At 42.1% G+C, this 27196-nt stretch overlaps 1 protein-coding gene across 2 annotated transcripts in view; it reads right to left on the bottom strand.

The window, feature by feature from the left end:
• Window positions 1-829: 829 nt before the first annotated feature.
• The window catches only part of LOC309557880 (galanin receptor 2b-like), a 28931-nt gene continuing 2564 nt past the window's right edge, over window positions 830-27196 (bottom strand). The window contains exons 2-4 of one of the 2 annotated variants that reach the window (XR_014225397.1): window positions 6120-6510; window positions 1582-2641; window positions 830-1396 (exon numbers count right to left, since the gene is read on the bottom strand). Coding sequence is in view for 1 of the 2 variants with exons in the window: in XM_082260696.1 (XP_082116822.1) it covers window positions 1909-2641; window positions 6120-6510 (1124 nt within the window). In the remaining variant the exon portion in view is untranslated. Of the gene's footprint in view, window positions 1397-1572; window positions 2642-6119; window positions 6511-27196 lie in introns of those variants that run through there. The other variant, XM_082260696.1, reaches the window with a different exon arrangement.

Raw genomic sequence — 27196 nt, 5'->3', positions numbered from 1 at the left:
GATTGGTGGTCAGTGGGAGAAAAACCACCTTACATTGCTAGTCCTTGAGAGAAGGACTAACTTACACTGATAGTCAGTGAGAGAAAGGTCAAAGTGGACTGGTGGTCATTTAAAAGATGACCCATGGCCAAAAAATAAATATAGGCAGTAAAAATGATCAGTACTGGTCAGTGAAAAAATGTCCCAATACATCGGTGGTCATCCAAAGGTCCCCTTACATTGGTGGTCAGTGAAGATGGATAAGGGTCCCTGAAGATTGGTGGTGAGTGGGAGAAGGACCACCTTACATTGCTAGTCCTTGAGAGAAGGACTAACTTACACTGATAGTCAGTGGGAGAAAGGTCCAAGTGGACTGGTGGTCATTTAAAAGATGACCCATGGCCAAAAAAGAACTATAGGCAGTAAAAATGATCAGTACTGGTCAGTGGAAAAATGTCCCATTACATCGGTGGTCATCAAAAGGTCCCCTTACATTGGTGGTCAGTGAAGATGGATAAGGGTCCCTGAAGATTGGTGGTGAGTGGGAAAAGGACCACCTTACATTGCTAGTCCTTGAGAGAAGGACTAACTTACACTGAGGGTCAGTGGGAGAAAGGTCCCAGTGGACTGGTGGTCATTTTAAAGACGACCCCTTTACAAATAGCTAAAAAGAGCATTAGTGTCAGTGGTAACTTATCTGAGAGGCATAAATTAGCCAAATTGACATGAAACTCACAGCAACCTCTTGAGGGACCCTTGGATTCCATGAAACCCAGATTGAGAAAGGCAGCTCTTTCTGTAGATATAGAGGACATAAATTCAAATTGATCACAGTCCTCAGACTTATTGTATTGATTTATACCATCTTAAATTATTTTTTACCTTTAGCATTGAATTTATCCAGTTCTATCTAGAACCTCTTGAAAATAAAATTACAGAATTTCCACTTCTTGCTGGATACACTTTTCTTGGCTATAGTCACAAATATCCAAACTGCATTTGTATTTACATTTTCCTGCAGGTAGGTGAAATGGCAGCTTCTCATTCCTCTTCATTCCAAAGTTTAGTTGCTAAAGACATGTAATTTAACGTTGTCATCTCTAGCAAGTTAGCAATAAATAATATCACTGCTTCACCAGTGATTATATAGTTTAAGAATGGCTTATCCTGAGGCGTGACAATGAATGGATTTGGGGTTTCTCACAGTGGAACACATGAAACTGGTTTGTTATTTCTTATTTCCCATCAGTTTTGTTTAGCTTAACCTTTTACCATCACCAAGTGGTTGTTTTGGCACATTTTTTGTTCCTCTAAAGACATATATGTAGTCTGGAATTTGTTTTTAAGTGCTATAAGATAAAGGAATTGTACCTCTGTTTTGAGCAACCTGTGCTGACATTGGTGGCTGTGACGGAACCTCAGACCCACTCTGTACTTGTGGTCTTCCGTCAGTATGCGGCTTCCTCGCAGTCATGAACATAGATATCAAATCCCAGCCGCCGTCATACAAAACTAGCCTGACACTTAGCTTGTATACTGGAAACAACTAACTCCTTTATTAAAAAAGAAACAGACTTTTTTTTTTTTTGGCCCCTTGGGCACCTTTGTTTCTTTTCTTTGAAATTACAGTCTAGCCACTGTTTGAGTTCCACAAAAGGAGCTGAAATTTGGAGCAAAACCATTCACAGAGGAGGTCATGGGGACATAGGTGACTTGTGGTTGCAAAGAGAATTATGTCAATATAAAAAGTTAACAAAAAAGTCAAAAGAAAACACCATCCCTCTGGCCATTTCATGTGGATGACCGCTCTTTGTCAAGGTGCTTTGGAGTAGTCTTCATATTTCATCACCTGAAAACACCTATACCTTTTTAAAAGGACTTCAAAGTTGTTCACAATTGGTTTCATTCTCTTGTTTTCTTGTTGAAAACTCATGGAGTACCCAACGGTCTAGAAGAGTCTGAATGATTCCCAGTTTGGCGAACACTCCTCTTTCCGTGGTCTTCATTGATGTGGGACACTTCAGTGGAAGCGGCATCAAACCCAGGCTCAGCGTGGGCAACATTGACTACGTGCACCTTGTTCCGTCCTTTCTTCCTTAAGAGACAGCTGAAGACTTTCTGGAATCCTTTCCGGAAGTGTTTGGACACGAGAGCATAGACAATTGGATTGAGGCAAGAGTTGGCATAAGCCATGCAATGGGACAGAAGGCGGAAGGCATAGGTAACTTGGTTGAATGGAAAGTCACCATAAAGATAGCACATGACCACTACATGGTGAGGAAGCCAACATAAGCAGAAGAGGACAGTCACAATAATTATCATCTTGGTAACTTTTCTCTTAGCTTTTTTGGACTCTGACATGTCCTCTAAGGGGTCTACAGCAGTCCAAAGATATTTAATGGTTCTGGTATAAGACAGACTTACAATAAGCACTGGAATAACATATCCCACGATGAAGGTGCCAGTATCCATAATTTTACGAGTCCTCTCTTTCCATCCTGGCATGCAGATGTGGCTTGTATCAAAATCCATCAAGTCATAGTAACTTAAATAAGGTCCAGCAAAGAGCACAGATAAGCCCCATATAATGGCCATGGTGGCTACAGCGTTGCAAGGAGTCCTCAGTTCCCGGGAACGTAGCGGATATCGGATGGCCAGGTATCTGTAGAACAAGAAAGATAATTGCTCAGTGTTTTCTACTCATCTAATAACCTTATTGTATTGATTGTCTTTAAGATAAACTATACCTTAACGATTTTGCTCTGTGTAGGAGATAACTTTTACAAACAAAATGTGTAAAAATAGTATCACCAAGTATGAAAGTGTAACTCCACTTTTGTTGAGAAAAAAAAAGTCCTCTCTGGGTGATCTATGTCAGCCTTTTTCAACTGGGGTGCCTTGAGGTTTTTTCTGGGGTGCCCTGGCAAAATGCCTAAAAATTGCCCAAAAATGTATACAAGCCAGCAGGTGGATCAAGCCTGTATTTTAGTTACACAAAGCCAAAGATTTTTATTGTGCATCATTTCAACCTTCGATCCACTGGAATCCTAACAACCAGTGATGTCTTCCGTGATGATAAGAAGGGTGTTGATAGCCTACACAGCATCCTTGTTTGACCCTCCCCTGCCCCTCGCTGTCAGCACTGGAGGCACATTTGCTAAACCTACACAGAATCCATGTTTGACTCTCCCCTGCCCCTCGCTGTCAGCACTGGGGGCACATTAGCTAAGTGGTGGAGAGAAACTGAGGTAAAGGAAAAACACTTGAATACTAATCGGTAGTAATGTGCAAAAGTGTATTTGCTTTGGAAGAATAAATCCCCTCTAATGTTGGGTGTCCTACATGTGTCGGTGCTGCATTATGTAAAGCTATTAGAATAGTTTTTTACATTTTAGATTGGGGTGCCTCTAAACTGTCCATAATTTTAAAGGGTGCCTTGAGACTGTCCATTATTTTAAAAGGTGCCTTGACTGAAAAAAGGTTGAGAAACACCGGTCTATGTACATTACAAGGATTTTAACAAACGTTGTTGCAGAGTGTCCTACCTTTTGTTATTTTGAAGAAATCCCTGTGTGTTAGTCTGTGTCGATGTGCTAAGTTAGGCTAATGGGAGTGGTTTCTTAATTATTAACCAGCTGTGCACCTGCAGGGCTCTAATGAGGAATGCTGCAGGGCTTGCATCCCTTTAGATGTGATTTCTTATTAGAAGCATCTCACCAAAAAATGAAATTTTTGTTGCAGGGGATGCCTAAAATCTGATTTGTATCTTAGTGCAGACTTCTGGGAAAATCAGTAAGCCAATCACACAAGCAGGAAATTATTTTTCTGGGGGGGGGGGGGAACAGAACACCTCCATGTAACCATATTGCATTGCATTTTCAGAAAATTACATAGGTGCAGATTGCAAAGGAAAGGTAATTTTATTAACATTCAATTACAGTATGACTTGTGTCACAATTGTATATGCTATATTATTTTTTCTTTATTTGCACAAAAGTGGAGTTACCCTTTTCAAGCTTTTCTTTCATCTTGGTTACTATCCTGTAGTGTCAAAAATGTTCCTATTCTAGTGAACAGTCAATTTTTCTAACAATCCTTGGACCACGAAAAAAACAAAATCACTATGGACCAGTGTTTCTCAACCTTTTTTAAGGTAAGGCACCCTTTAAAACTATGCACAACCTCGAGGCATTCCTTTTGAAAATAACTAAATTAATAGTTTAACATAATGCAGCAACATCCTCACACATAGGACACCCAATGTCCGATATGATTTATTTATCCAAAGCAAATATCCCTTTGCACATTGATACTGACTAGTATTCTAGTGTTTCTCTTCTCCCTCAGTTTCTCTTCCTCACTCAGCTAATGTGACCCCAGGTATGACAGAGAGGGGCAGGAGAGGGCAAACAAGGATGCCGTGCCGCCACCTGACGTCCTCCTTCTTAACTGATGATGTCATTGAACGCTGGCAGCTAGAAGGATGTAAAGTCTAACTCTAAGCAAAACCTTTGTCTTTAGTTTTGGATACAGCAGGAAAGGGTTTAAGCCCCTTTAGGTTTATATTGCTGTTGGTGTTCATACTGGGGAGATTTCTCCTCACTTCCAATCAGGACAGGAAGTAATGGGAATCTCTCCAATGTGGACACAGAAAAAACACATATTTATTATAAGGTGACCAGATTTTCAAACTGAAATCTGTAGACACCCTGCTGACCATGCCCACTTTTATGGGGGGGTGGGCAGATTTTGGGATAATAGCCTCATGCAAAGTACCCCACACCAAATGTTGGGCCAAATTGTGCTAACAATGAGAGGGCTTAAAGGGGTTTGGTTTAATAACACCTGAGCTTACTTTGCTCTGGTTCAAGAGTGCAGACCTAGGTGTGCACTGCAGGTCACCGTCACAAGCTATGGTAAGGTGCCAAATGATCCATATTGTTGCCTCCCACCACAAGGTCCGCAAAAGACATCATTATTAACCCTGGACATAGCTGGAAGCAGGCACACCCCTCCCCTCCCTCCTCATGCTTCAGGCCAATCACATAAATGTTGCTAGGATGGATTATCTTGAAGCCATTGAGGATAGAATAAGAGACATTTTTCCCAGTGACAGCCCCTATGATTGGGAATTGTCCCCTGAAACTGGGGATGTCTGGTGACCCTGATTTAGTAGAGTGGGAAAGGCTAAGGCTGCTTTCATACTAGCGGACCAATCGTCCAGTTTTTCAGGTGGGCCCGATCGGACCCTCAACTCTATGGACCGGCAGGTGTCAACGGACGTGTGACCATTAACAGCCGCTGTCATCCAATCCAATCCTATCCACTAAAAACAGCTGGATGGGGATCCGTTCCCCATCCTTCTGGTGGACGGGATGTGATGGCAGTTAGGTGTAAATGGACACATGGTCCACCCATAGAGGACAGCAGGCTGTCCCTGTAGTCCCCTCTGCATAAGTGGAGCGGACATGGACCAGCCATTTGCCTGCTCAATGGGGATCAGCAGACAGAGCAGGCGGACGCCAACGGAGGCAGCCCTGTATAGAAGTGGCCTAAGGTTTCCTGACAATGTTTTTGCTGCTGTTCGTGCTTTCTTTTCCTGGTGGCACTAATATTCTTTTTTTGTGCAAAAGTCTGATGATAAATAACTAATATTCTTTTTTTGTGCAAAAGTCTGATAGATTTAGGGATAAAATCTCCCTAAAAGGTTACAGATAGAGATAAAAACCTGAAAGAACTCTTTCCCATTTTAACTAAAAGCAAAAAGCAAAAAAAAAAATGTCTGTAGTTAGACTATATAAAGAATATAATCAACTATACTGCTGTTCACTCATTCTAGAGCTTTTATTGCTTATTGCGCTGTTATTGCTCCACTACGTGTGCTAAGTGTTATAATAAATTTACTGATGCTTCATTAGTCCTTGTAGGAAATTGCAGTCTTAGTCCCTTCCAGATCATTAAGAGAATTCTCGAATTTAACTTTAGCTTCACATAAATCTGCTTTTACAGCTGAACTCCAGCCTTCCCCCTATGCTTGCACATTTGTTCAGACTCCTCTCCTGAAATAGTTTGAAGGTTCAAAGAAGATTCTATGTCATTTAGGTGATTGAGTTTAGATCTTCATTAAATGGGGGACTTACCGATCCACAGACACTGCTGCCAAGGTGAAGCTGCTGGCATACATGGTTAGGTAGATGAAGAAGTGAACAGCTTTGCACATGAATGCTCCAAAGACCCAGTCCTCCAGAGAGTAGATGGTGGCCTGGAATGGGACGCAGAAGATGATGAAGGACACATCAGCCACGCTGAGGTTTAGGATGAAGAGGTTGGTGGTATTGTGAGTGCGCTGGCCACTTCTCAGAAGCACGGCCAGGACAAGACTGTTCCCCACTGTTCCCAGCAAAAAGATGAGAGAGAAGATAACTGGCACCACCACACTGGCTGGGTTAAAGAGACTCAGATCTGATGAGTTCCAGGAGCCCGCCAGGGCTGCAAAGTCATCCGGGTCCGACATGGACACAGCTGGAGGAGCTAGAATGGGAAAAGGCAAGGTGAGTTTAAAGGACAACTTCCCCTCTTTCCTATTTCCTACCTGTAGAATTCTTCATTTTCTAGTCTATGTCCTTCCACCCATTAGGGGTGTTAGGGCTAGTGTAAGGGATAGGTTTAGTATTAGGATTAGAGTTTAAATTATCTTTAGTATTAGTGTTAGTATTAGTGTTTGGGCTATTGTTAGCGATAACTTTAGCATTAGGGTTAGCATTAGGGCAAATGTTAGGGATGGGGTTAACATTAGGAAAGTGTTGGGGCTATTATTAGGAAAAAAGATTAGTGTTAGTTAGGGCAATTGTTAGGGCTAAGATTGGTATTAGGGTTAGTGTTATGGCTATTGTTAGGGATAGGGTTAGCATTGGCATTAGTGCTAAGGTTATTGTTAGGGTTAGAATTGGGATTCGTTTTAGGGCTACTGTTAGGAAAAGGGTTAAGAATTAGGGTTATTACTAATACCACGGTTGATTTTACCCCTGAATGCTGTCTTCTGAATATTACGAACTGGTCATTGAGCGAGTATACAAAGTCATTGATAAGGCACATGTTGAATGCTGCAAAATCCATTATTCCTAAATATTGGAAGTCGACTAGAATACCCACATTGAGGGAGTGGGTGGGAGCTGTGAATTCAATTTATAATCTGGAAGAATTAGCTGCGGTAGCTTGGTAGAATATTGGAGGTTTCAAAAAACTATGGGAACCGTGGGCACAATTTTGGTTTTCAGATGCATACAAGACCTTACAGGATGGTGGAGCAAAACTGGCGTTGTAGAGGGTTCTCTTTTTTATTTTTTTAATTAATACGATTTAGAATTATTTATGTGAAATTGTTGGAGTGTTGTGAGATGTTTTTCTTTTTCTCTTTCTTTGTGTATTGACTAATAATAAATAAAAATTTCAATTGAAAAAAAAAAAAAAAAGAATTAGGGTTAGTTTTAGGGCTACTGTTAGGAATAGGGTTTGAATTACTGTTCGTTTTAGGGCTTTTGTTTGAGATAGGATTAGCATTGGGGTTAGTGCTATGACAATTGTTAGGGATAGGGTTAGCATTTGGGCTAGTGCTAGGGCTATTGATAGGAATAGGGTTAGAATTAGGGTTAGTTTTAGGGCTTTTGTTAGAGATGGGATTAGCATTGGGGTTAGTGCTAGGGCAATTGTTGGGGATAGAGATAGCATTGGGGCTAGTGCTAGGGCTATTGTAAGGAATATGGTTAGAATTAGGGTTAGTTTTAGGGCTTTTGTTAGAGATGGGATTAGCATTTGGGGTTAGTGCTAGGGCAATTGTTAGGAATAGGATTAGCATTGGGGTTAGTATTAGGACTGTTGTTAAGGTTAACATGAGGCTTATACTGTATTTGAGAATATTGTTTAATTTAGAGTTACCCTTAGGGTTAGTGTTATGGCAAGAGTTTGGGTTAAGGTTGTTGCTGAAGTTAGGGCTAACATTAGGGTTAGTTATAGGGTTAGCATTACAGTTAGCTTTGAGGTTAGGGTTGGAGTTCATCAATATATGTCCTTATCAAGCTATCCAGCTATCAAGAAGCCATTTTTAAACAGGATCTGGATAGTTAAAGCAGAACTACATTGCATATGGGCACCACAAATGCTATCTAATTCATTTATATTATTCATAGCAGGTTCATCTATTCATTCATGTCCTCATGCTTTATTTTGTTGAGAAATCACTTTGAAAAACACCCTCTAGCATTTCTGGCCGTGGCCATCTAGAGTAAGAGCAGATGATTCATGTAGCATTTTTTACTTGCTTGAATCCATCTGCCCTTAGCTTAGGCATGCAGGCAGGAGGGTGTCCTAAGCTCAGAAAACCCCTCCTCTCCTTCTGAAGCCTCCTGGGATGTATGACATCATTTACCTAGGCCAGAAAACAAGAAATAACTGAAGAATTAAAAAAAAAAGTTTAAAACAAATAAATATAATATACTATTTACTAATGCTAGCAGCATAAGGATTAAAAATAGTCAACGTTGATTGAGAGAGTGAAGTTCTGCTTAAGAAAGGGACTTACCCCCAGAAACTGCATAAACGACAACTTCCAAAAACTTCATAATTTAGCCTTTATCCAAAGCATTTAGCTGAAATGGCACATTTCAACACAATCTCCCATTTTTTTCCTGAAATTTGGGCAAAGCCAAAGCTTTAAATTTTAGATATCCCCAGTTACAAGTGCACTAATACACTAATACAGTTAATAAAAATAACACACATGTTATACCTAACTCCTCTGTGCAGTGGTTTTGCACAGAGCAACCCAGATCTTCCTCTTCTTGGGTCCCTCGTCGGCTCTCCTGGCCCCTCCCTCCTGCCGGGTGCCCCCACAGCAAGAAGCTGGCTATGGGGGCACCCGAGCCAACTCGCTGCTTTGTGTATCCATTCAGACACGGAGCCGCTGCCCAGCCCAGCCGAGTCTCTCCTGCAACATCGCTGGGTCAAGATGGGGCTTAGGTACGTATTGGAGGCTGAGGGACACTGCTGCACACAGAAGGAGTTTTATCTTAATGCATAGAATTCATTAAGATAAAATAATCTCCTGCCTTTTGAACCACTTTAAATCTAGAATGTTGCTTTAAATGTTTTTTTTTCCTTCCTCTAATAGTTGTGACATCTGCTCCATCCCCCCGGAGTGTAATCTCTATATTATAATCAGTGGGGAGTTCCAGGGTTCTTTGTTCTGCATTGAAGCATACGAGTTATGAAAACTTCCAGGGTCACAGCTCCCTGTCTCTCTCTCCACAGGGAGAACGATGTGGAACATGGGGGAGAGCAGTGAGCTCACCGCAGAAATTCTGATGGATGTATTCAAGTGTGTGACTGGAGCAGCGGGGAGCTGGACAATGGAACTGAGGAATCACTTAATTTCTATTCTATTCCATCACTGTATAGTATTCAGAGCTTATAGGGAATGTATAGTGTTTATAGAAAGAATTCATTTATTGTGCTGCTCAGGAACAAAAATCCTACATATGGGGAATTTATTATATATTATGTATTGCATTCTTAAATATTTTCTTTCTTTCTTTCTCAGGTGTGAATGGAGCCACAGAAAGATAATGGGGTTGATGTTCTAAAGGCAAATAGACTGTGCACTCTGTATGTGCATTTTCTCCAGAACTTAGTAAATGAGGGAAAGCTCTGCTGACTTCCATCATCCAATCATATGCAAGAAAAAATGCTGTTTTTTTATTTTCGTTGATTTATTTATTATATTGTATATTATATTCTGAAATATTTTCTTTCTTTCTTAATAAAAAAAATGCTGTTTTTTTTTTTTTTTTTTGATTTATTTATTAATTTATTATATTGTGTATTATATTCTAAAATATTTTCTTTCTTTCTTTCTTTCTTTCTTTCTTTCTTTCTTTCTTTCTTTCTTTCTTTCTTTCTTTCTTTCTTTCTTTCTTTCTTTCTTTCTTTCTTTCTTTCTTTCTCTCTCTCTTTCTCTCTCTCTTTCTCTTTCCCTCTATATCTCTCTTTCTTTCTCCCTCTCCCTTTTTCTCTCTCCCTCCCCCTCTATTTCTTTCTCCCTTTCCTTTTCTCTCTCTCTCTCCTTCTCCCTTTCTCTCCCCCTCTCTCTTTCCTTCTCCTTCTCTCTCTTTCCCTTTCCCTCTCTCCCTCATTCTCTCTCCCTTTCTTTTTCTTTCTTTCTTTCTTTCTTTCTTTCTTTCTTTCTTTCTTTCTTTCTTTCTTTCTTTCTTTCTTTCTTTCTTTCTTTCTTTCTTTCTTTCTTTCTTTCTTTCTTTCTTTCTTTCTTTCTTCCTCCCCCCCATCTCTTTCTTTCTTTCTTTCTTTCTTTCTTTCCCTCTCCCTCTCCCCCCATCTCTTTCTTTCTTTCTTTCTTTCTTTCTTTCTTTCTTTCTTTCTTTCTTTCTTTCTTTCTTTCTTTCTTTCTTTCTTTCTTTCCCTCTCCCCCCCCCCCCATCTCTCTCTTTCTTTCTTTTTTTCTTTCCCCCTTTCACACTATCAGGTTGATTTTTTGTCAGACAAGACCACTGTCGGCAGCATTGAGGACGGGCAGAACTCCTCCTACAGATCCTGAATCTCTCTGTGCAGCCCCAGCATTCTTTCATCTCCACCTCCTCTGGTCTCAGCATTCAGCAGACTCCTGCAGCTGACTCCAGTCCTCCTCTGGTCCTCCATCAGACCTTGCACTTTCTGCTTCCTAGCTACTTCTCGGCAGCAGCGGGATGTAAGGGAGGGTGGGGGACTCTTGACTTTTGATGGTGGGGGGCTACAGATAGAACCGGCCCTTTAAAGGCAACTATAATGCTGATGCGGCCTGAGATGAAATTGAGGTTGACAACCCTGCTCTAGAGCAACTGCAATTGCAGAATGCACAGTCTATTTGTCTATATTGTGTTTGAAGCTGAACCCCAGGATAAGTAAATATTGTCTAAATCCATTCATCATGCGTATTCTTTTTGAATGTTTGTGTGCTTTGTGTATCTGTGCAGTAATCCAGTGTGGGACTTCCCCTCTGTGTAGGAGCTTTCTGTAATAAAGACCGCTCACTGCTGCTCTCTTTGCTCAAACAGATTGATCAAAATGTGGCAATTCCCACAATCAAAGAATAAAAATAAATAAACTATGTAGAGATTGTCTGTCTGAGACACAGAAAAATATGTGTTTCCCCCCCTGATGACGTCAGTATCTGACGAAACCGGTAGGGGAGCCGGCAACGTCTGCACTGCATACATCTCCTCAGCGTCTCTCTACTAAAGTCTGAAGCTGTCGGCTGCATGCTTCCACAGGGCTTACATGTGAACACCTCTGCAGGATCCTGCTCTGAGCTTACCTTGCCTGTACATAATGTGAGTGTAAACACATCTTTTAAGCTATTAAATTTATGTTTGCTACATACTTCACCATGAGAAGTTTTTCCTTTTTTTACATCCATGGCACATCTGAGCGGATATTACTGCCTATGAGGGGGCATTATTACTGTGTCTTATGAGGTCTGGATATCAGGATCCATTATCCATCCATCTATCTGTCAACTGAGTTTGCAAGGATTACCATTGAGGCGATTGTGGATCCCTGTTATGAGGATCTACTATATTTGGTAAGAGGCCACACTCATTGGTGTTTGGTGGAGGTTTCATCGCTATTACAACACTTGTCTTGAGGCCCTTCTGCCTATGGACTTTTATGTTTCAAGGTGTTCATGATTTGGATACCTTTTGCTTTATATTGTCATTATTTGCTCCATATTTATCGTCCTAGCATGTGCTAATTTATCTTATCAAGCGCTGCATACCTTGTTTATTTACTATCTGTGATTGTATGTTATATCCAGCCTTAAGAGTCTTGAACGTTTTTTTGAAATCTTACCAGTCTAACTCCATATATCTTTTTGAACATTGAATGAAACTAGCGCCGATTCAACCCCTCTATCTTCATTAGCTTTAAATACGGATTTTGCTTTCCTGACCCAGTGGTAACAGCTCCCCAGTTTATTGTGCAGGTGTCACTGGGTTAGGAAGTGAAGGTCAATCTTTCCAATGTTTCTATTGAACTAATAGGGTCAGCCAATCAAAAGTGATATTTCATTTATGAATAGAGGCTCCAACCTTGAGATCTCCCTGCCATAACCCTACTTTATCCATGTGTATGTGGGAGATTAGGTGTTCCCGCCAAACGTTTTGTGTTCTAGATCCCCCAGTTACATTCTCCATAATGTACAATTAATAGGAATACATAAAGAATGGTGGGAACCTCTAATAGTGGGCACAGCAGATGTTCAGACCTGGGAGATCCAACCAATAGAGTCCCCGAAAGACAGAAGAAGCTGTTTAACTCTCCAGCAAACACGGAAATGTCACTTTTGGGTGGAGTGACCATTTCAGACAACATTCCAAAAAAAGATGGGATGTACAGGGTTAGTGCAGGATTAGAGGACTCCTGGAGATAATCTTGGTGCTTTCTAGGAAATGTACATCCCACTGACAGCTCAGGAGATGTGTAGCCCCCTTACAATTCTCTATACAATCTGTCCTCCCTGGATCCTGGATCGTGTATATCATCCCTCCCAGCGTACACTATGATGACATGACAACCCTAATCATATATCATAGGAGCCATGTATGTGTGAGCACAGACACCAGCCAGCGCCAAGACTCCATGCTGCCGCTGTGATCAGAGCAATTGGAATTTCTAAGAAACTCTGGAAGCTTAAAAAGAACATATGGTGTAATGATACATAGACAGATGGGTGGATAGAAGGAAAGACACATGGACAGATATATGAGACAGAAAAAGAGAAGATATGGAGAGTGAGAGACGGGATAGATAGATAGATAGATAGATAGATAGATAGATAGATAGATAGATAGATAGATAGATAGATAGATAGATAGATAGATAGATAGATAGATAGATAGATAGATAGATAGATAGATAGATAGATAGATAGATAGATAGATAGATAGATAGATAGATAGATAGATAGATGCACTATATTACCAAAAATATTGGGACGCCTGCCTTTACATGCACATGAACTTTAGTAACATCCCAGTCTTAGTCCGTAGGGTTCAATATTGAGTTGGCCCACCCTTTGCAGCTATAACAGCTTCAACTCTTCTGGGAAGGCTGTCCACAAGGTTTAGGAGTGTGTCTATGGGAATGTTTGACCATTCTTCCAGAAGCACATTTGTGAGGTCAGACACTGATATTGGACAAGAAGGCCTGGCTCGCAGTCTCCGCTCTAATTCATCCCAAAGGTGTTCTGTCGGGTTGAGGTCAGGACTCTGTACAGGCCAGTCAAGATCCTCCACCCCAAACTCGCTCATCCATGTCTTTATGGACCTTGCTTTGTGCACTGGTGCGCAGTCATGTTGGAACAGGAAGGGTCCATCCCCAAACTCTTCCCACAAAGTTGGGAGCATGAAATTGTCCAAAATGTCTTGGTATGCTGACGCCTTAAGAGTTCTCTTCACTGGAACTAAGGGGCCAAACCCAACCCCTGAAAACAATCCCACACCATAATCCCCCTCCACCAAATGATTTGGACCAGTGCACAAAGCAAGGTCCATAAAGACATAGATGAGCGAGTTTGGGGTGGAGGAACATGACTGGCCTGCACAGAGTCCTGACCTCAACCCAATAGAATTAGAGTGTAGACTGAGAGCCAGGACTTCTTGTCCAACATCAGTGTCTGACCTTACCAATGCACTTCTGGAAGAATGGTCAAACATTCCCATAGACACACTCCTAAATCTTGTGGACAGACTTCCTAGAAGAGTTGAAGCTGTTATAGGTGCAAAGGGTGGGCCAACTCAATATTGAACCCTACGGACTAAGACTGGGATGCCATTAAAGTTCATGTGCGTGTAAAGGAAGGTGTCCAAATACTTTTGGTAATATAATGTATATAGATAGATAAGAGTGAGGAAAGAGGGTAGGGGTAATAAACACAGTGAGAGAGGGGGGAGGGATAGATAGATAGATAGATAGATAGATAGATAGATAGATAGATAGATAGATAGATAGATAGATAGATAGATAGATAGATAGATAGATAGATAGATAGATAGATAGATAGATAGATAGATAGATAGATAGATAGATAGATAGATAGATAGATGAGATAGATAGATGAGATAGATAGATAGATAGATAGATAGATAGATAGATAGATAGATAGATAGATAGATAGATAGATAGATAGATAGATAGATAGATAGATAGATAGATAGATAGATAGATAGATAGATAGATGTGATATATAAATTGCAGCTTGCTAGATGTGGTGGCTGCATTACTTTCCTTTTTAGGGTTTTAAGTACAATGTCTGCAAGTACAGAATAATGCCTGTTGATCCTGCCAGAAATTCCGAATCCTTGTTACATCCTGTGCACTGTAGTGAAATCCCAAGTATAGTAATTGCCTTTCCAGTCTCTGTGGACTGCAGAACACTCCCCCTTTTTTCACAGAGACAAGGGAAAAGGTAGAAGTGTAGTCCTAAAACACTTTCTGTCCTAGAGTGATGAAGCTGCTCCTCCATGGATACAGTGCGGTGAATGAGCGTTGTCACCCTAGGACTGGAAGTGTGCTACTGGCAGGATCACAGGATAAAAATACCTTTAAAAGGACACTAATGCAGCTTCCACATGTAAGGTCTGGTAAGCTGTAATATATAAAATGTAGGCGGATTTAGATACACTTCACATGGATTGCTATGGCTCCTGCTGAACATACATCCCTCCTCCTGTGTTGCAATGAACAGCCAGCTCTTGTAAATCTCATAGACAATTTCTTCCAAACCTGAAAAACAGACCACAGACAGTAACCTCAATCCAGTTACCAGATGTACAACCAAGGGCGTGGGCGGCAGCACCTGTACGATGCAAATTCATCTGCGGCAAAAGAGAACTGCTGGAAGCTTGGCCAACCTCCCCTTTATCAGGCATAGAGGACCTGCCAAGTCATAAACCCGCACTATTTACCATATCAAAGCAGGAAAACAGCCTGGCAGGAGATGACTTAGTCTTAGCCTAAGAATCCGAAGAGGAAAAGGCTTCAGTGACAAGTTGTATCAGATACATCACCTAGTTACATTGTTATGTGAAAAAAGGTCACATTTTAAGAATGTAACACGCAGAGTGCAGGGGTCAGAAATATGTCATGTACAGAGTGCAGGGGTCAGAAGTATGTCATGTACAGAGTGCAGGGGTCAGACGTATGTCATGTACAGAGTACAGGGATCAGAAGTATGTCATGTACAGAGTACAGGGGTCAGAAGTATGTGAGGTACAGAGTGCAGGGGTCAGAAGTATATCATGTACAGAGTGCAGGGGTCAGAAGTATGTCATGTACAGAGTGCAGGGGTCAGACGTATGTCATGTACAGAGTGCAGGGGTCAGAAATATGTCATGTACAGAGTGCAAGGGTCAGAAGTATGTCATGTACAGAGTGCAGGGGGTCAGAAATATGTCATTTACAGAGTGCAGGAATCAGAAGTACGTCATGTACAGGGTAAAGTGGTCAGAAATATGTCATGTACAGAGTGCAGGAGTCAGAAGAATGTCATGTACAGAGTACAGGGATCAGAAGTATGTCATGTACAGAGTGCATTGGTCAGAAATATGTCATGTGCAGCGTGCAGGGGTCAGAAGTATGTCATGTACAGAGTGCAGGGGGTCAGAAGTATGTCATTTACAGAGTGCAGGAATCAGAAGTACGTCATGTACAGGGTAAAGTGGTCAGAAATATGTCATGTACAGAGTGCAGGAGTCAGAAGAATGTCATGTACAGAGTACAGGGATCAGAAGTATGTCATGTACAGAGTGCATTGGTCAGAAATATGTCATGTACAGAGTGCAGGGGTCAGAAGTATGTCATGTACAGAGTGCAGGGGTCAGAAGTATGTCTTGTACAGAGTACAGCGGTCAGAAGTATGTCATGTACAGAGTGCAGGGGTCAGAAGTATGTCATGTACAGAGTGCAGGGGTCAGAAGTATGTCATGTACAGAGTGCAGGGGTCAGAAGTATGTCATGTACAGAGTGCAGGGGTCAGAAGTATGTAATGTACAGAGTACAGATGTCAGAAGTATGTCATGTACAGAGTGCAGGGGGTCAGAAATATGTCATGTACAGAGTGCAGGGGTCAGAAGTATATCATTTACAGAGTGCAGGAATAAGAAGTACGTCATGTACAGGGTAAAGTGGTCAGAAATATGTCATGTACAGAGTGCAGGAGTCAGAAGAATGTCATGTACAGAGTACAGGGATCAGAAGTATGTCATGTACAGAGTGCATTGGTCAGAAATATGTCATGTACAGAGTGCAGGGGTCAGAAGTATGTCATGTACAGAGTGCAGGGGTCAGAAGTATATCATGTACAGAGTGCAGGGGTCAGAAGTATGTCATGTACAGAGTACAGCGGTCAGAAGTATGTCATGTACAGAGTGCAGGGGTCAGAAGTATGTCATGTACAGAGTACAGATGTCAGAAGTATGTAATGTACAGAGTGCAGGGATCAGAAGTATGTCATGTACAGAGTGCAAGGGTCAGAAGTATGTCATGTACAGTGGTAAGAAATATGTCATGTACAGAGTGCAGGAGTCAGAAGAATGTCATGTACAGAGTACAGATGTCAGAAGTATGTCATGTGCAGAGTGCAGGGATCAGAAGTATGTCAGGTACAGAGTGCAGAGGTCAGAAGTATATCATGTACAGAGTGCAAGAGTCAGAAGTATGTCATGTACATAGGTCAGAAGTATGTCATGTACAGAGAGCAGGGATCAGAAGTATGTCATGTACAGAGTAAATGGGTCAGAAGTATGTCATGTACAGAGTAAAGGTGTCATTAAAATGTAATGCATGGTGTGCAGGGGTCAAGAGTATGTAAAGGACAGAGTTCAGGGGTTAGGAGTGTGTAACATACAGAGTGCCGGAGTAAAAACAAAACAAAACCCACATAGAGCAGGCGCCAGAGCTACATAACCCACAGAGTGCAGGGGATCAGAAATATGTAATGCACAGAGTTCAAGAGTGTAGGGAAGGGGTCCGGAGTATGCAGCATGCAGAGAGCAGAGGTCAGCAGTGTGTAATGCACAGAATGCAGGGGTCAGAGGTATGAAACCCACAATGATTAGGAGAACATAATGAAGAGAGTGCAGGGCTCAAAAGTGTCTTACTTACAGAGAACATGGTTAAAAGGTCATAATGCTCAGAATTCAGGGGTCAAGGGTTTGTACTGCAAAAGGTTTTCAGATTTCAGGGGTCAGGAATATGAAAGGAAAAAATTGCAGGGCTCAGGCGTACATTCAGACTGCGTGTGTTGGGTGTAAAGGGTTGGAGGAACATAATGCAGAGAGTGCAGGAGTCCGATTTATGTAACACAGAGAGTGCAGAGCACAGGAGGGCATAACACCGATTCCAGGGGTCAGGAACATGTAAAGCACAGAGTGTAGAGCTCAGGAGAGTTTTACATAAAGAGTGCAGGTGTCAGAAGTTCTTACAGGTTTCCCCTTGGTTCCTTCAGAGCTGAGGGGTAGCCTAGGAATTTCCTGGGCTCTGCATTACACATTGCTACACTGAGGTCCGAAAAGCAGTGAGCAGATGAAAGCAGATGTCTGAATAAAATGAATCGGGCCACAATGGAAAGAAAAAGTGGGGTAAGTGCCCTGGGTACCCAGTGCCAGTGATGCCCATGCTGTAGTCCAAAGGAGAGAGCGCAGGCTGGGCTCACAACGCTGCTCAGGATTTCAGTGCAACAGAGGCGCCGTTATCAGCTTATTAAAGGAAGTTATGAGCTCACCGGATTTCTGGCAGATCGAGAGAGGTTTTTCTGTACTTGCAGCATTTATGAAGATCACCATATAGTCACAGCAGAGGGCTTGCTGGAAAAATATGCCTCTTAAATTATAAAGAAGTTACATAAGGTAAGAATCAACAGCGCTATACATGAAACAAATGCAGTGAACACACACTTCCGGGGACACCTCTTGGAAAGTAATGACATCACAGCATGCAACTCCGCCCTACGCGTTACGTCAGAATTAAATTCTTCCAAGGCAGCATTTATAAAGGAAATATTTTGTGGCGCTAGATGGATGTATTACAGATTAAAAAGCAAAACATCATATAGTGGGAAAAAAGTACATTAAAAGTCCATAGTAAAATTCCATAGGGGGATGGTAAGACAGCACCTAGTGGCAGCACCCTTAAAGTGAAGCAGATGGCTCTGTGTAGTGAGAAAACAGAGGGGTTCCAGACTAAGTGCAGCATTAAAATCAACACTTTAATAAATTCAAGACAATTGGCAACTCACGGATAGGATGAGTAATACAGGCAGAGTAGATTGGGGTTGTCAGTCCCGCAGCCTCTCCAGGCTGTCTGATTATCGTGATGGCTAAGTGCAATGGCTGGATCACTGAATGACAGCAGGAAGCGGCTGATCGGTGCTGTAACCAGTGTGGAACGCAAGATAGCGTCAGGCCGGAAGTGACGTCACTGCAGAGGGCGTCTTTGCGTGCTGATGTGGATGGGCGGTAAAGCATTTTGAAGGTTTCTGGTCTGAAGAAGAAGCGGAAGCTTCGAAAAGTGGCCATAATGAGGTACTGTGTTTTTGTATAATTAAGTGTTTTCCTGATTGTGATATTTCAGGAAAATAACGCTCCATCTAGTGACCATAATGCAGTATTTTCCTTAAATACCGCAAGCAGGAACATACCTCATTATGGCCCCTAGATGGAGCTGTCGATCATCTAATTTCTTTCCTAAAACAATCTGCATTAATTGTTCAAAAGCTGGAATTCTAGTCCACCATTTCACCTTATTCTTATAGTAAAGAATACTTTTCACAGCTGGAGATTAAAAGAAACCAGGAGATTTCCTTCCTGCTAAATTCCTCCATGCCCCTTATTAGTTCAGCCGCCCTTCTCTGTGTTCTTTGGGGTTCTTCTTGAACTTTCTACATTGCATTACAACAATCTGTGGTAAAACCAATGCACTACTTCAATGCAGAGTAGAGCGTTTGTGCCTTACAGAGCCCACCAATGTGCCTCAAAATTGAAAACCCTGTTGATCTATTTAAAAAATTACTGTGTGAATGCATCTCCATCTAGTGGCAATAATGAGGTATTTTTATTTATTTTGGTATTTCAGAAAAAATATCACAAAACTGGTCCATCTAGTGGCCATAATGCAGTATTTTCTCTGAAATACCACAATTAGGAAAATACTGCACTGTGGCCACTAGATGGAGCTGGCAATCATAGGAAATACAAATATTAGACGCATTACATGATATTATTCATGATGGCTGTGCAAATGCCTCAGCAGTCACATAGTGAGTATTTTTTTTTTTATTATAGTGGTTTGAGCAGTGGAAGTCTATTCCACCTTATTCTTATAGTAAAGAAAACTTTTCACAGCGGGAGATGAAAAGAAACCAATTTTCCTTCCCACTGGGTTCCTCTATGCCCCTTATTAGTCAGCTGCCATTCTCTGTGTTCTTTGCAGCTCTTGGACTTTCTGCATTACATTGCAGCAATCTCTGGTAAAACAAATGCGCTACTGCAATGCAGAGTAGAGCAGCATGGCCATGTTAGTGTGTCACGGTACCCACCAACATGCCTCAAAAGTAAAACCCTGTGGGGTCTATTCATAAAAAAAAAAAAAAAAAAATTGCTGTGTGAATGTTGAAATTTTCACACAGCCACTGCAAATAATCCTTGTAATGTGTCTAATATGTGTATTTTCTATGATCATCAGCTCCATCTAGTGGCCATAAGAGGTACTGTATATTCAATGCGGAGTAGAGCAGCATGGCCATGTTAGTGCATTGTGGTACCCGCCAACATACCACAAAATTGAAGCCCTGTGGGTTCTATTTATAAAAAAAAAAAAAAAAAAAAAAAAAAAAAAAAATTGCTGTGTGAATACAGCTCCATCTTGTGGCCATAATGAGGTATTTTCCTTATTGTGATATTTCAGGAAAATACCGCAATACTGGTCAATCTAGTGGCCATAATGTGGTATTTTGCCAGAAATACTGCAATCCGGAAAATACCATATTATGGCCACTAGGTGGAGCTTGTGATCATGGGAGATGCACATATTAGGCAAATTACAAGATATTATGCATGATAGCTGTGCAAATGCCTCACCAATTTTTTTTTTTTTTTTTTTTTTATACTTGTTTGAACACTGAATGTCTATTTCACCTTTTCACCTTATTCTTATAGTAAAGAACACTTTTCCCACCTGGAGATGAAAAGACACCAGAAGCTTTCCTTCCTGCTGAGTTCCTCCACGCCCTTTATTAGTCAGATGCCATTCTCTGAGTTCTTTGCGGTTCTTGGATTTTCTGCATTGCTTTACCACAATCTCTGGTAAAACAAATGTACTACTGCAATGCAGAGTAGAGCAGCATGGCCATGTTAGTGCGTTACGGTACCCACCAACATGCCTCAAAAGTAAAACCCTGTGGGGTCTATTCATAAGAAGAAAAAAAAATTGGTGTGTGAATGTTGAAATTTTCACACAGCCACTGCAAATAATCCTTGTAATGTGTCTAATATGTGTATTTTCTATGTTCACCAGCTCCATCTAGTGGACATAAGAGGTACTGTATATTGCTGATTGTGGTATTTCAGGAAAATACTGCAACACTGATTCATCTAGTGGCCATAATGCAGTATTTTCATGGCTGTGGTATTTTAGGAAAATACTGAAATACCCCAATACCCGTCCCTCTAGCGGCCATAATGCGGTATGCTCCTGACTGTGGTATTTTAGGAAAATACTGCACTACCCCAATACCTGTCCATCTAGTGGCCATACTGCAATATTTTCCTGGCGGTGGTATTTTAGGAAAATACTGCAATACCCAATACCTGTCCATCTAGTGGCCATAATGCAGTATTTTCCTGACTGTGATATTTTAGGAAAATACTCCAATACCCCAATATCCATCCATCTAGTAGCCATATCGTGATATTTTCATGGCTGTAGTATTATAGGAAAATACTGCACTGCCCCAATACCCATCCCTCTAGTGGCCATACTGTGATATTTTTCTGGCTGTGGTATTTTAGGAAAATACTGCAATACACAATACCCATCCATCTAGTGGCCACAATGTGATATTTTCCTGGCTGTGGTATTTTAGGAAAATACTTCAATACCCCAATATCCATCCATCTAGTGGCCATATTGTGATATTTTCCTGGCTGTGGTATTTTAGGAAAGGACTGCAATACCCCAATACCTGTCCATCCAGTGACCATATTGCGATATTTTCCTGGCTCTGATATTTTAGGAAAATACTGCAATACCCAAATACCTATCCATCTAGTGGCCATACTGCAATATTTTCCTGGCTGTGGTATTTTAGGAAAATACTGCACTACCCCAATACCCATCCATCTAGTAGTCATATTGTGATAGTTTCCTGGCTGTGGTATTTTAGGAAAATACTTCAATACCCCAATATCCATCTATCTAGTGGCCATATTGTGATGTTTTCCTGGCTGTGGTATTTTAGGAAAATACTGCGATACCCCAATACCTGTCCATCCAGTGACCATATTGCGATATTTTCCTGGCTCTGGTATTTTAGGAAAATACTGCAATACCCCAATACCTGGCCATCTAGTGGCCATAATGCAGTATTTTCCTGGCTCTGGTAGTTTAGGAAAATACTTCAATACCCCACTATCCATCCATCTAGTGGCCATAATGCAGTATTTTCCTGGCTGTGGTATTTTAGGAAAATACTTCAATACCCCAATATCCATCCATCTAGTGGCCATATTGTGATATTTTCCTGGCTGTGGTATTTTAGGAAAATACTGCAATATCCCAATACCCATCCATCTAGTGGCCATAATGAGGTATTTTCTTTGCTGTGATATTTTAGGAAAATACTGCTATACCCAATACCAATCCATTCAGTGGCCATAATGCAATATTTTCCTGGCTGTGTTTTTTTAGGAAAATGCTCCACTACCCCAATACCCAGCCATCTAGTGGCCATAATGCGGTATTTTCCCTCAAATACGACAATCAGGAAAATACTGCATTAGATGGAGATGGCAATCATAGGATTATACACAGGTCCCTGTGTGTTCTGGTGTGAATGGGCCCCCAACGCTATTGGAAATTACTTTTCTATTTCATTCTGGAGGTTGTATTCTGTATTCTGCTGGCCTCATCAGCTCACTGCTGATCCCAGAAGCCTGCACAACATGAAGACAAATAGCAGGCATCTCCTGTCACTGATGTTGCTTTTTATTTAATGAGATGTTGTCTAAGGCTACTGTTGGGTAGAGATATTCCGGAGATTCTCCTTTATTCATTACAGCACTGAGACTGCTCAGGCAGTGACACTCAAAGAAGACTGTGCCACTGGGCACATGGTAAGGTTTACATCAATTGTTTCAGAAGCAGATATAAATCTGATAAGACTGAGGGAAAACACTTGAAATGTATACAGGGAATCATAATTCTGCCTAACAAACCTGGAGTCAGTAGCAGGAGGCTGCATGGAGTCAGCAGCTCCTAACACTGCTCAGTGCCTGGAGGATCCCAGATGTCTATGGGAAATGTAATATTACGTTGTAGAATTAATCAGCATCACAGCCTTGCAGGTGCAGTAGAAATGTGTTACTTAACGTAATTAGTGATCTGCTGTACATCAGTGCTCTAATTTCTGGGACAAATTCTGTTTAAAGGATCACTCCGCCCAAAAGTGATATTTCAGATTTTTGATGCCGAAAAGTTACACAGCGGTCTCTTTTATGTCAGATAAGATCTCTTGGCTGAGTTCCTGGGTCTGTTGATGGGTTCCCAACATTCCTGCTGGATATTATATTATATTATATTATATTAGAAGATACAGAGGTTGACAGAGCCCACAATGCTCCACCCATAACTAAATACTACTTTTGGTTGGAGTGGCCCTTCAAAATGTTAGCAAGCATGCTATTCTCCAGCATCACTGCTGGGGGCCCCTACTGAGCATGCGTCATTAGCCTAGAAGCAGAGGGGGGAGTATGGGGCCGAATCTCTGACGTACCCCGCCGCAGCAAGGTCGGACGGTAGTGGGGACATGGTATCCGCTCCCCATCCCTCCTGAAAGGTGCCAAGTGTGGCACCGGAAGGGGGGGGGGGGGGGAGACAGATAAGCGGAAGTTCCACTTTTGAGTGGAACTCCACTTTAAAGGAGTTGCAAAGTAGGGAATCGACCGATTATCGGTAAAGCCGATATATCGGGGGCCGATATGCACTTTCCCCGATATATCGGAATCGCCCCCTGAAGTTTCCGATATTACTGATATTTCGGGAAAGTGCTTGTACCGGAGTGATGCCGGCAGCTAGAGGCATTACCCCGGTGCCGGCGTCCATAGCCGATGGTTGGCTGTCTTGTAATGACAACCTATGTGGCTGAGAAGCCTCTCGGCTGTCATTACAAGGAGCGGGAGGGGACGTCCCCCCCCCTCCTGCCGCCCACCGCGGCTCGCCCGGGTCTCCCGTCCCACCGGGAGACCCGGGCATCCTACCTGCACAGCCGCCGAAGAGAAGACCTAATCAAAGCCGCATTCGGCTCTGATCAGGTCTCCATGTATAAACCCCCGAAACTATGTCACTCATGACATCACTTCCGGGTACTCGGCGCCAATTAACCACTTTACAACCGGAGGATTTTGCTGTCTTCCGTCCAGGCCACTTTTTGCGATTCGGCGCTGTGCGACTTCAACTGACAATTGCGCGGTCGTGCGACGCCGTACCCAAACGAAATTTACGTCCTTTTTTTCCCACAAACAGAGCTTTCTTTTGGTGGTATTTGATCACCTGTGCGATTTTTACTTTTTGCGCTATAAACAAAAAAAGAGCGTTTATTTTGAAAAAATAACAATATTTTTCACATTTTTTTATATGAAATTCCCCCCAAAAAAGATGTAAAAACCAATTTTTTTAAAAGTTTTTGGCCAATTTGTTTTATGCTACATATGTTTGGTAAAAAAAATCGCAATAAGCGTATTTTGATTGGTTTGCGCAAAAGTTATTGCGTTTACTAACAAAGGGAAAGATTTCTGTCATTTTTGGTGTTTTTTTTTTAACGCGTAATGGCGGCGATCTGCGATTTTTTTTGCGGGACTGCGACATTGCGGCGGACAGACCGGACCCCTGACTGACATTTTTGACACTTTTGGGGGTACCAGTGACATTACTGCAGTAATCAGTGCTGTATATATGCACTGTTACTGTAAAAATGACACTGGCAGGGAAGGGGTTAATTTTATTGGAGAGGGAGGGGTTAATGTATGCCTGGTGCTTACTGACGTGTAGGGGGGGAGGTGACTATGTGATTCATGGACAGATCGGATGTCCAGCTATGCTGAACAGTCCGATCTGTCACTCCCTGTCACTATGGAGATCCGCCCGCTGTGTTTACACACAGCGGGCGGATCTCCAGACTCGATCCCCGACGATCGGGTAAGAGCAGCGGCGATCGCCGCTGCTCCTCCCCTGGCCCGACTCCCGCTGTGAATGAAAACAGCGGGAGCGAGCCTCCGGCGGCGCGCAAGCGCCGCCCAGAAGGGGAGGAGTCCAGTCACGTTAATACTACGTGACTGGACGGGAACGAGCCACTCTGCCGCAGTAGTATTACTGTGAGCGGTACTAGAGTGGTTAAAAAAAAATTACAGCATTCAAAACAGCCAAACTTGGTGTTTTGAATGCTTTTAAGTGCAGAGGAGGGGTTTGGGGGTCTTTTAGACCCCCAGATCCCTCCACAAGAGTACCTGTCAAGAAAAAAAAAATCTTTTTTTTTGTAATGTACGAAAATATCGGCCAATATCGGCCGATACCGATATGCGATGCCAAAATATCGGTATCGGCGGCAATAAAAAAACGATATCGGTCGACCACTATTGTAAAGTCTCAAGGTTTTTCACCTTAATTCATTTTATGCATTAGGGTGAAAAACCAGCCCCCAGACCCCCCCCCCCGTTATTCTTACCTGAAACCCGAATGTCCCAGCAACGAGCACGAGCCCCTGCAGCTCCAGTCGCTGTCTCGGGTCCTCATTGGATAGATTGATCCCGCTGCTGTCAATCAAATCCAGTGACATCAAAGCCGGGGGGTCGGGCAAAGTCCTGCTGTCTGTGTCAATGGACGCAGCAGCGGGACTTGTGAACGTGCCCGCATGGGTGCCCCATGGAATGCGGCTCTCCATGGGGGCACCCAATAAAGAGGAGGAGCCGGGGGCGCCGCCGGGGCACCCCACAAAACTAATGCACAGAGCAGGTAAGTATAACATGTTTGTTATTTATTTTTTTTTTTAAACAAACCTTTACAATCACTTTAATTGAACAAGCTGAAGTTAGAAGCTGATTGGCTACCAGGCACAGCTGCACCAGATTTTGCACTCTCCAGATTTAGTAAATCAACCCCACAATGATACATAACACACTTTTGCACCTCTAAGAAGTTAGCCAGTGTATAATGTATAGCAGAGATGCCGGGATGCTGCATTTCGCATCCTCTGCTGTGCGTCATCTGCTTTTGTTAGTCACACGACATGATCAGTGTGCCAAGGGTGGCTCATTTCTATACTACAACAATATCTGACTTCACTCCCTGCTTGTTCCAAGTCAGCCAGTAACAGCCAGGTAGGTAGCATTTTCAGACAGATGGTAGCACCTTTGTTATTACAAATTTTCCAATCAGATACCTTCCCGAGCAACTTCTCAAAAACTCCATGTTTTTATACATTTCAGTGTTCTGATTATTATCACAATTATGTTAAGGCAGTATTAAACCCAAAAGCAAACATTTATTAATTTGCAGCTAATCAATTGTTAGATGCGATGGTTGCATTTGTTTCCCTTTTTCGGCTTTCTTTCTTTTATTTTGCTGTGTTTACATTTTATTTTATTTTCACTTGCTGATCTGGTCAGTAAGGGATCTTTCACACAGGCGGTCCGATCAGATCCACCTGTTAGTTTTTTAGGCAGATCTGATCAGATGCCCCATTCAGCCCTATGGAGCAGCGGATGTCAGCGGTGACATGTCCGCTGACACCCGCTGCCATCCGATTCTGATCCTGTCCATGAAATCTGGATGGATGGAAACCCTATTTTCCATCTGTCCTGGGGATCGGATCGGATGGGATCGGATGAGAGCGGACAGGCGGTCCGCTCTCATCCGATCCCCCATAGAGAGCAGCGGGGGCTGTGACACCTCCCTCTCCGCTCTGCAAGTGGAGACGGAGCTGTCATCCGCCGGCTCAGCGGGAATCGCGGATCAATCCCCGCTGAGCAGCACGGATCTGCCTACGGAGGAGGACCGTGTGAAAGAGCCCTAAGTCTGACGTTTTTCGACAGCACAAGCTGTCCTGCAGATGTAGCTTTTACAGGGATGAGACAAACCATTTACCAATGACAGGGGTGCTTACAATGATCAGCTTTTATTTATTTATCTAAAATCTTTTTCCCAGAAGGAAAAAAAAATGTTTGCTGGAACTGAATCTAAAGTGTGAGTTGGAGTTTGACTTCAACTTGTTAGTGTATCTAAATCTGATAGGGGATTTAACACTCCCCTCCCCCCCAGATGGACGATGCTGCTGTCTAAAGGTGACCCTGTGTTCCTTTATCCAGATTGGAGGCACTCTAATACAGGTAAAAAAGCCTTAAAAAAAAAAAATACTATTTATATGAGCAGTATTATTTTTGTTATATTTCACTGTAAACACTATTTATGAAAAAAATTAATTAATACATATAAAGAAATTAAAGAATGTTTAAAAAAAAAAGAAAAGAAAACTAATGCAGCCTCCACATCTAATTATTGGTAAGCTGCAATATATTATATTTTTGGTTCTGGTTATAATGGTCAGAAGCATCTCATTTAAGTGTATGTGAACCCCAACAATGAGCTTCTATTATTTTCTTCCTTTAGGTCTGTTATATATACTGTTATATATACTGGAAGCATTGTTTTTTCTGTTTATTAAGTGTACAATATACCTGTTGATCCTGCCATACATCCAGCACTCTCCTTTGTTCTCTGCTGTGTTTTCTCAAATAATGTTATTGGGAAGTGTGTTTGGACTACAGAACACCCAGAGTGGGGAAGGGGTCCTGGAGTCCTAAAACACTCTCTGTCCTAGGGTGACAACCTTACTCTTCAATAC

The sequence above is a fragment of the Pelophylax lessonae genome (assembly GCF_965119305.1).
Source record: "Pelophylax lessonae genome assembly, chromosome: 6".
NCBI classification, from domain to species: Eukaryota; Metazoa; Chordata; class Amphibia; order Anura; family Ranidae; genus Pelophylax; species Pelophylax lessonae.
This window is presented reverse-complemented; position numbering and strand designations above follow the sequence as displayed.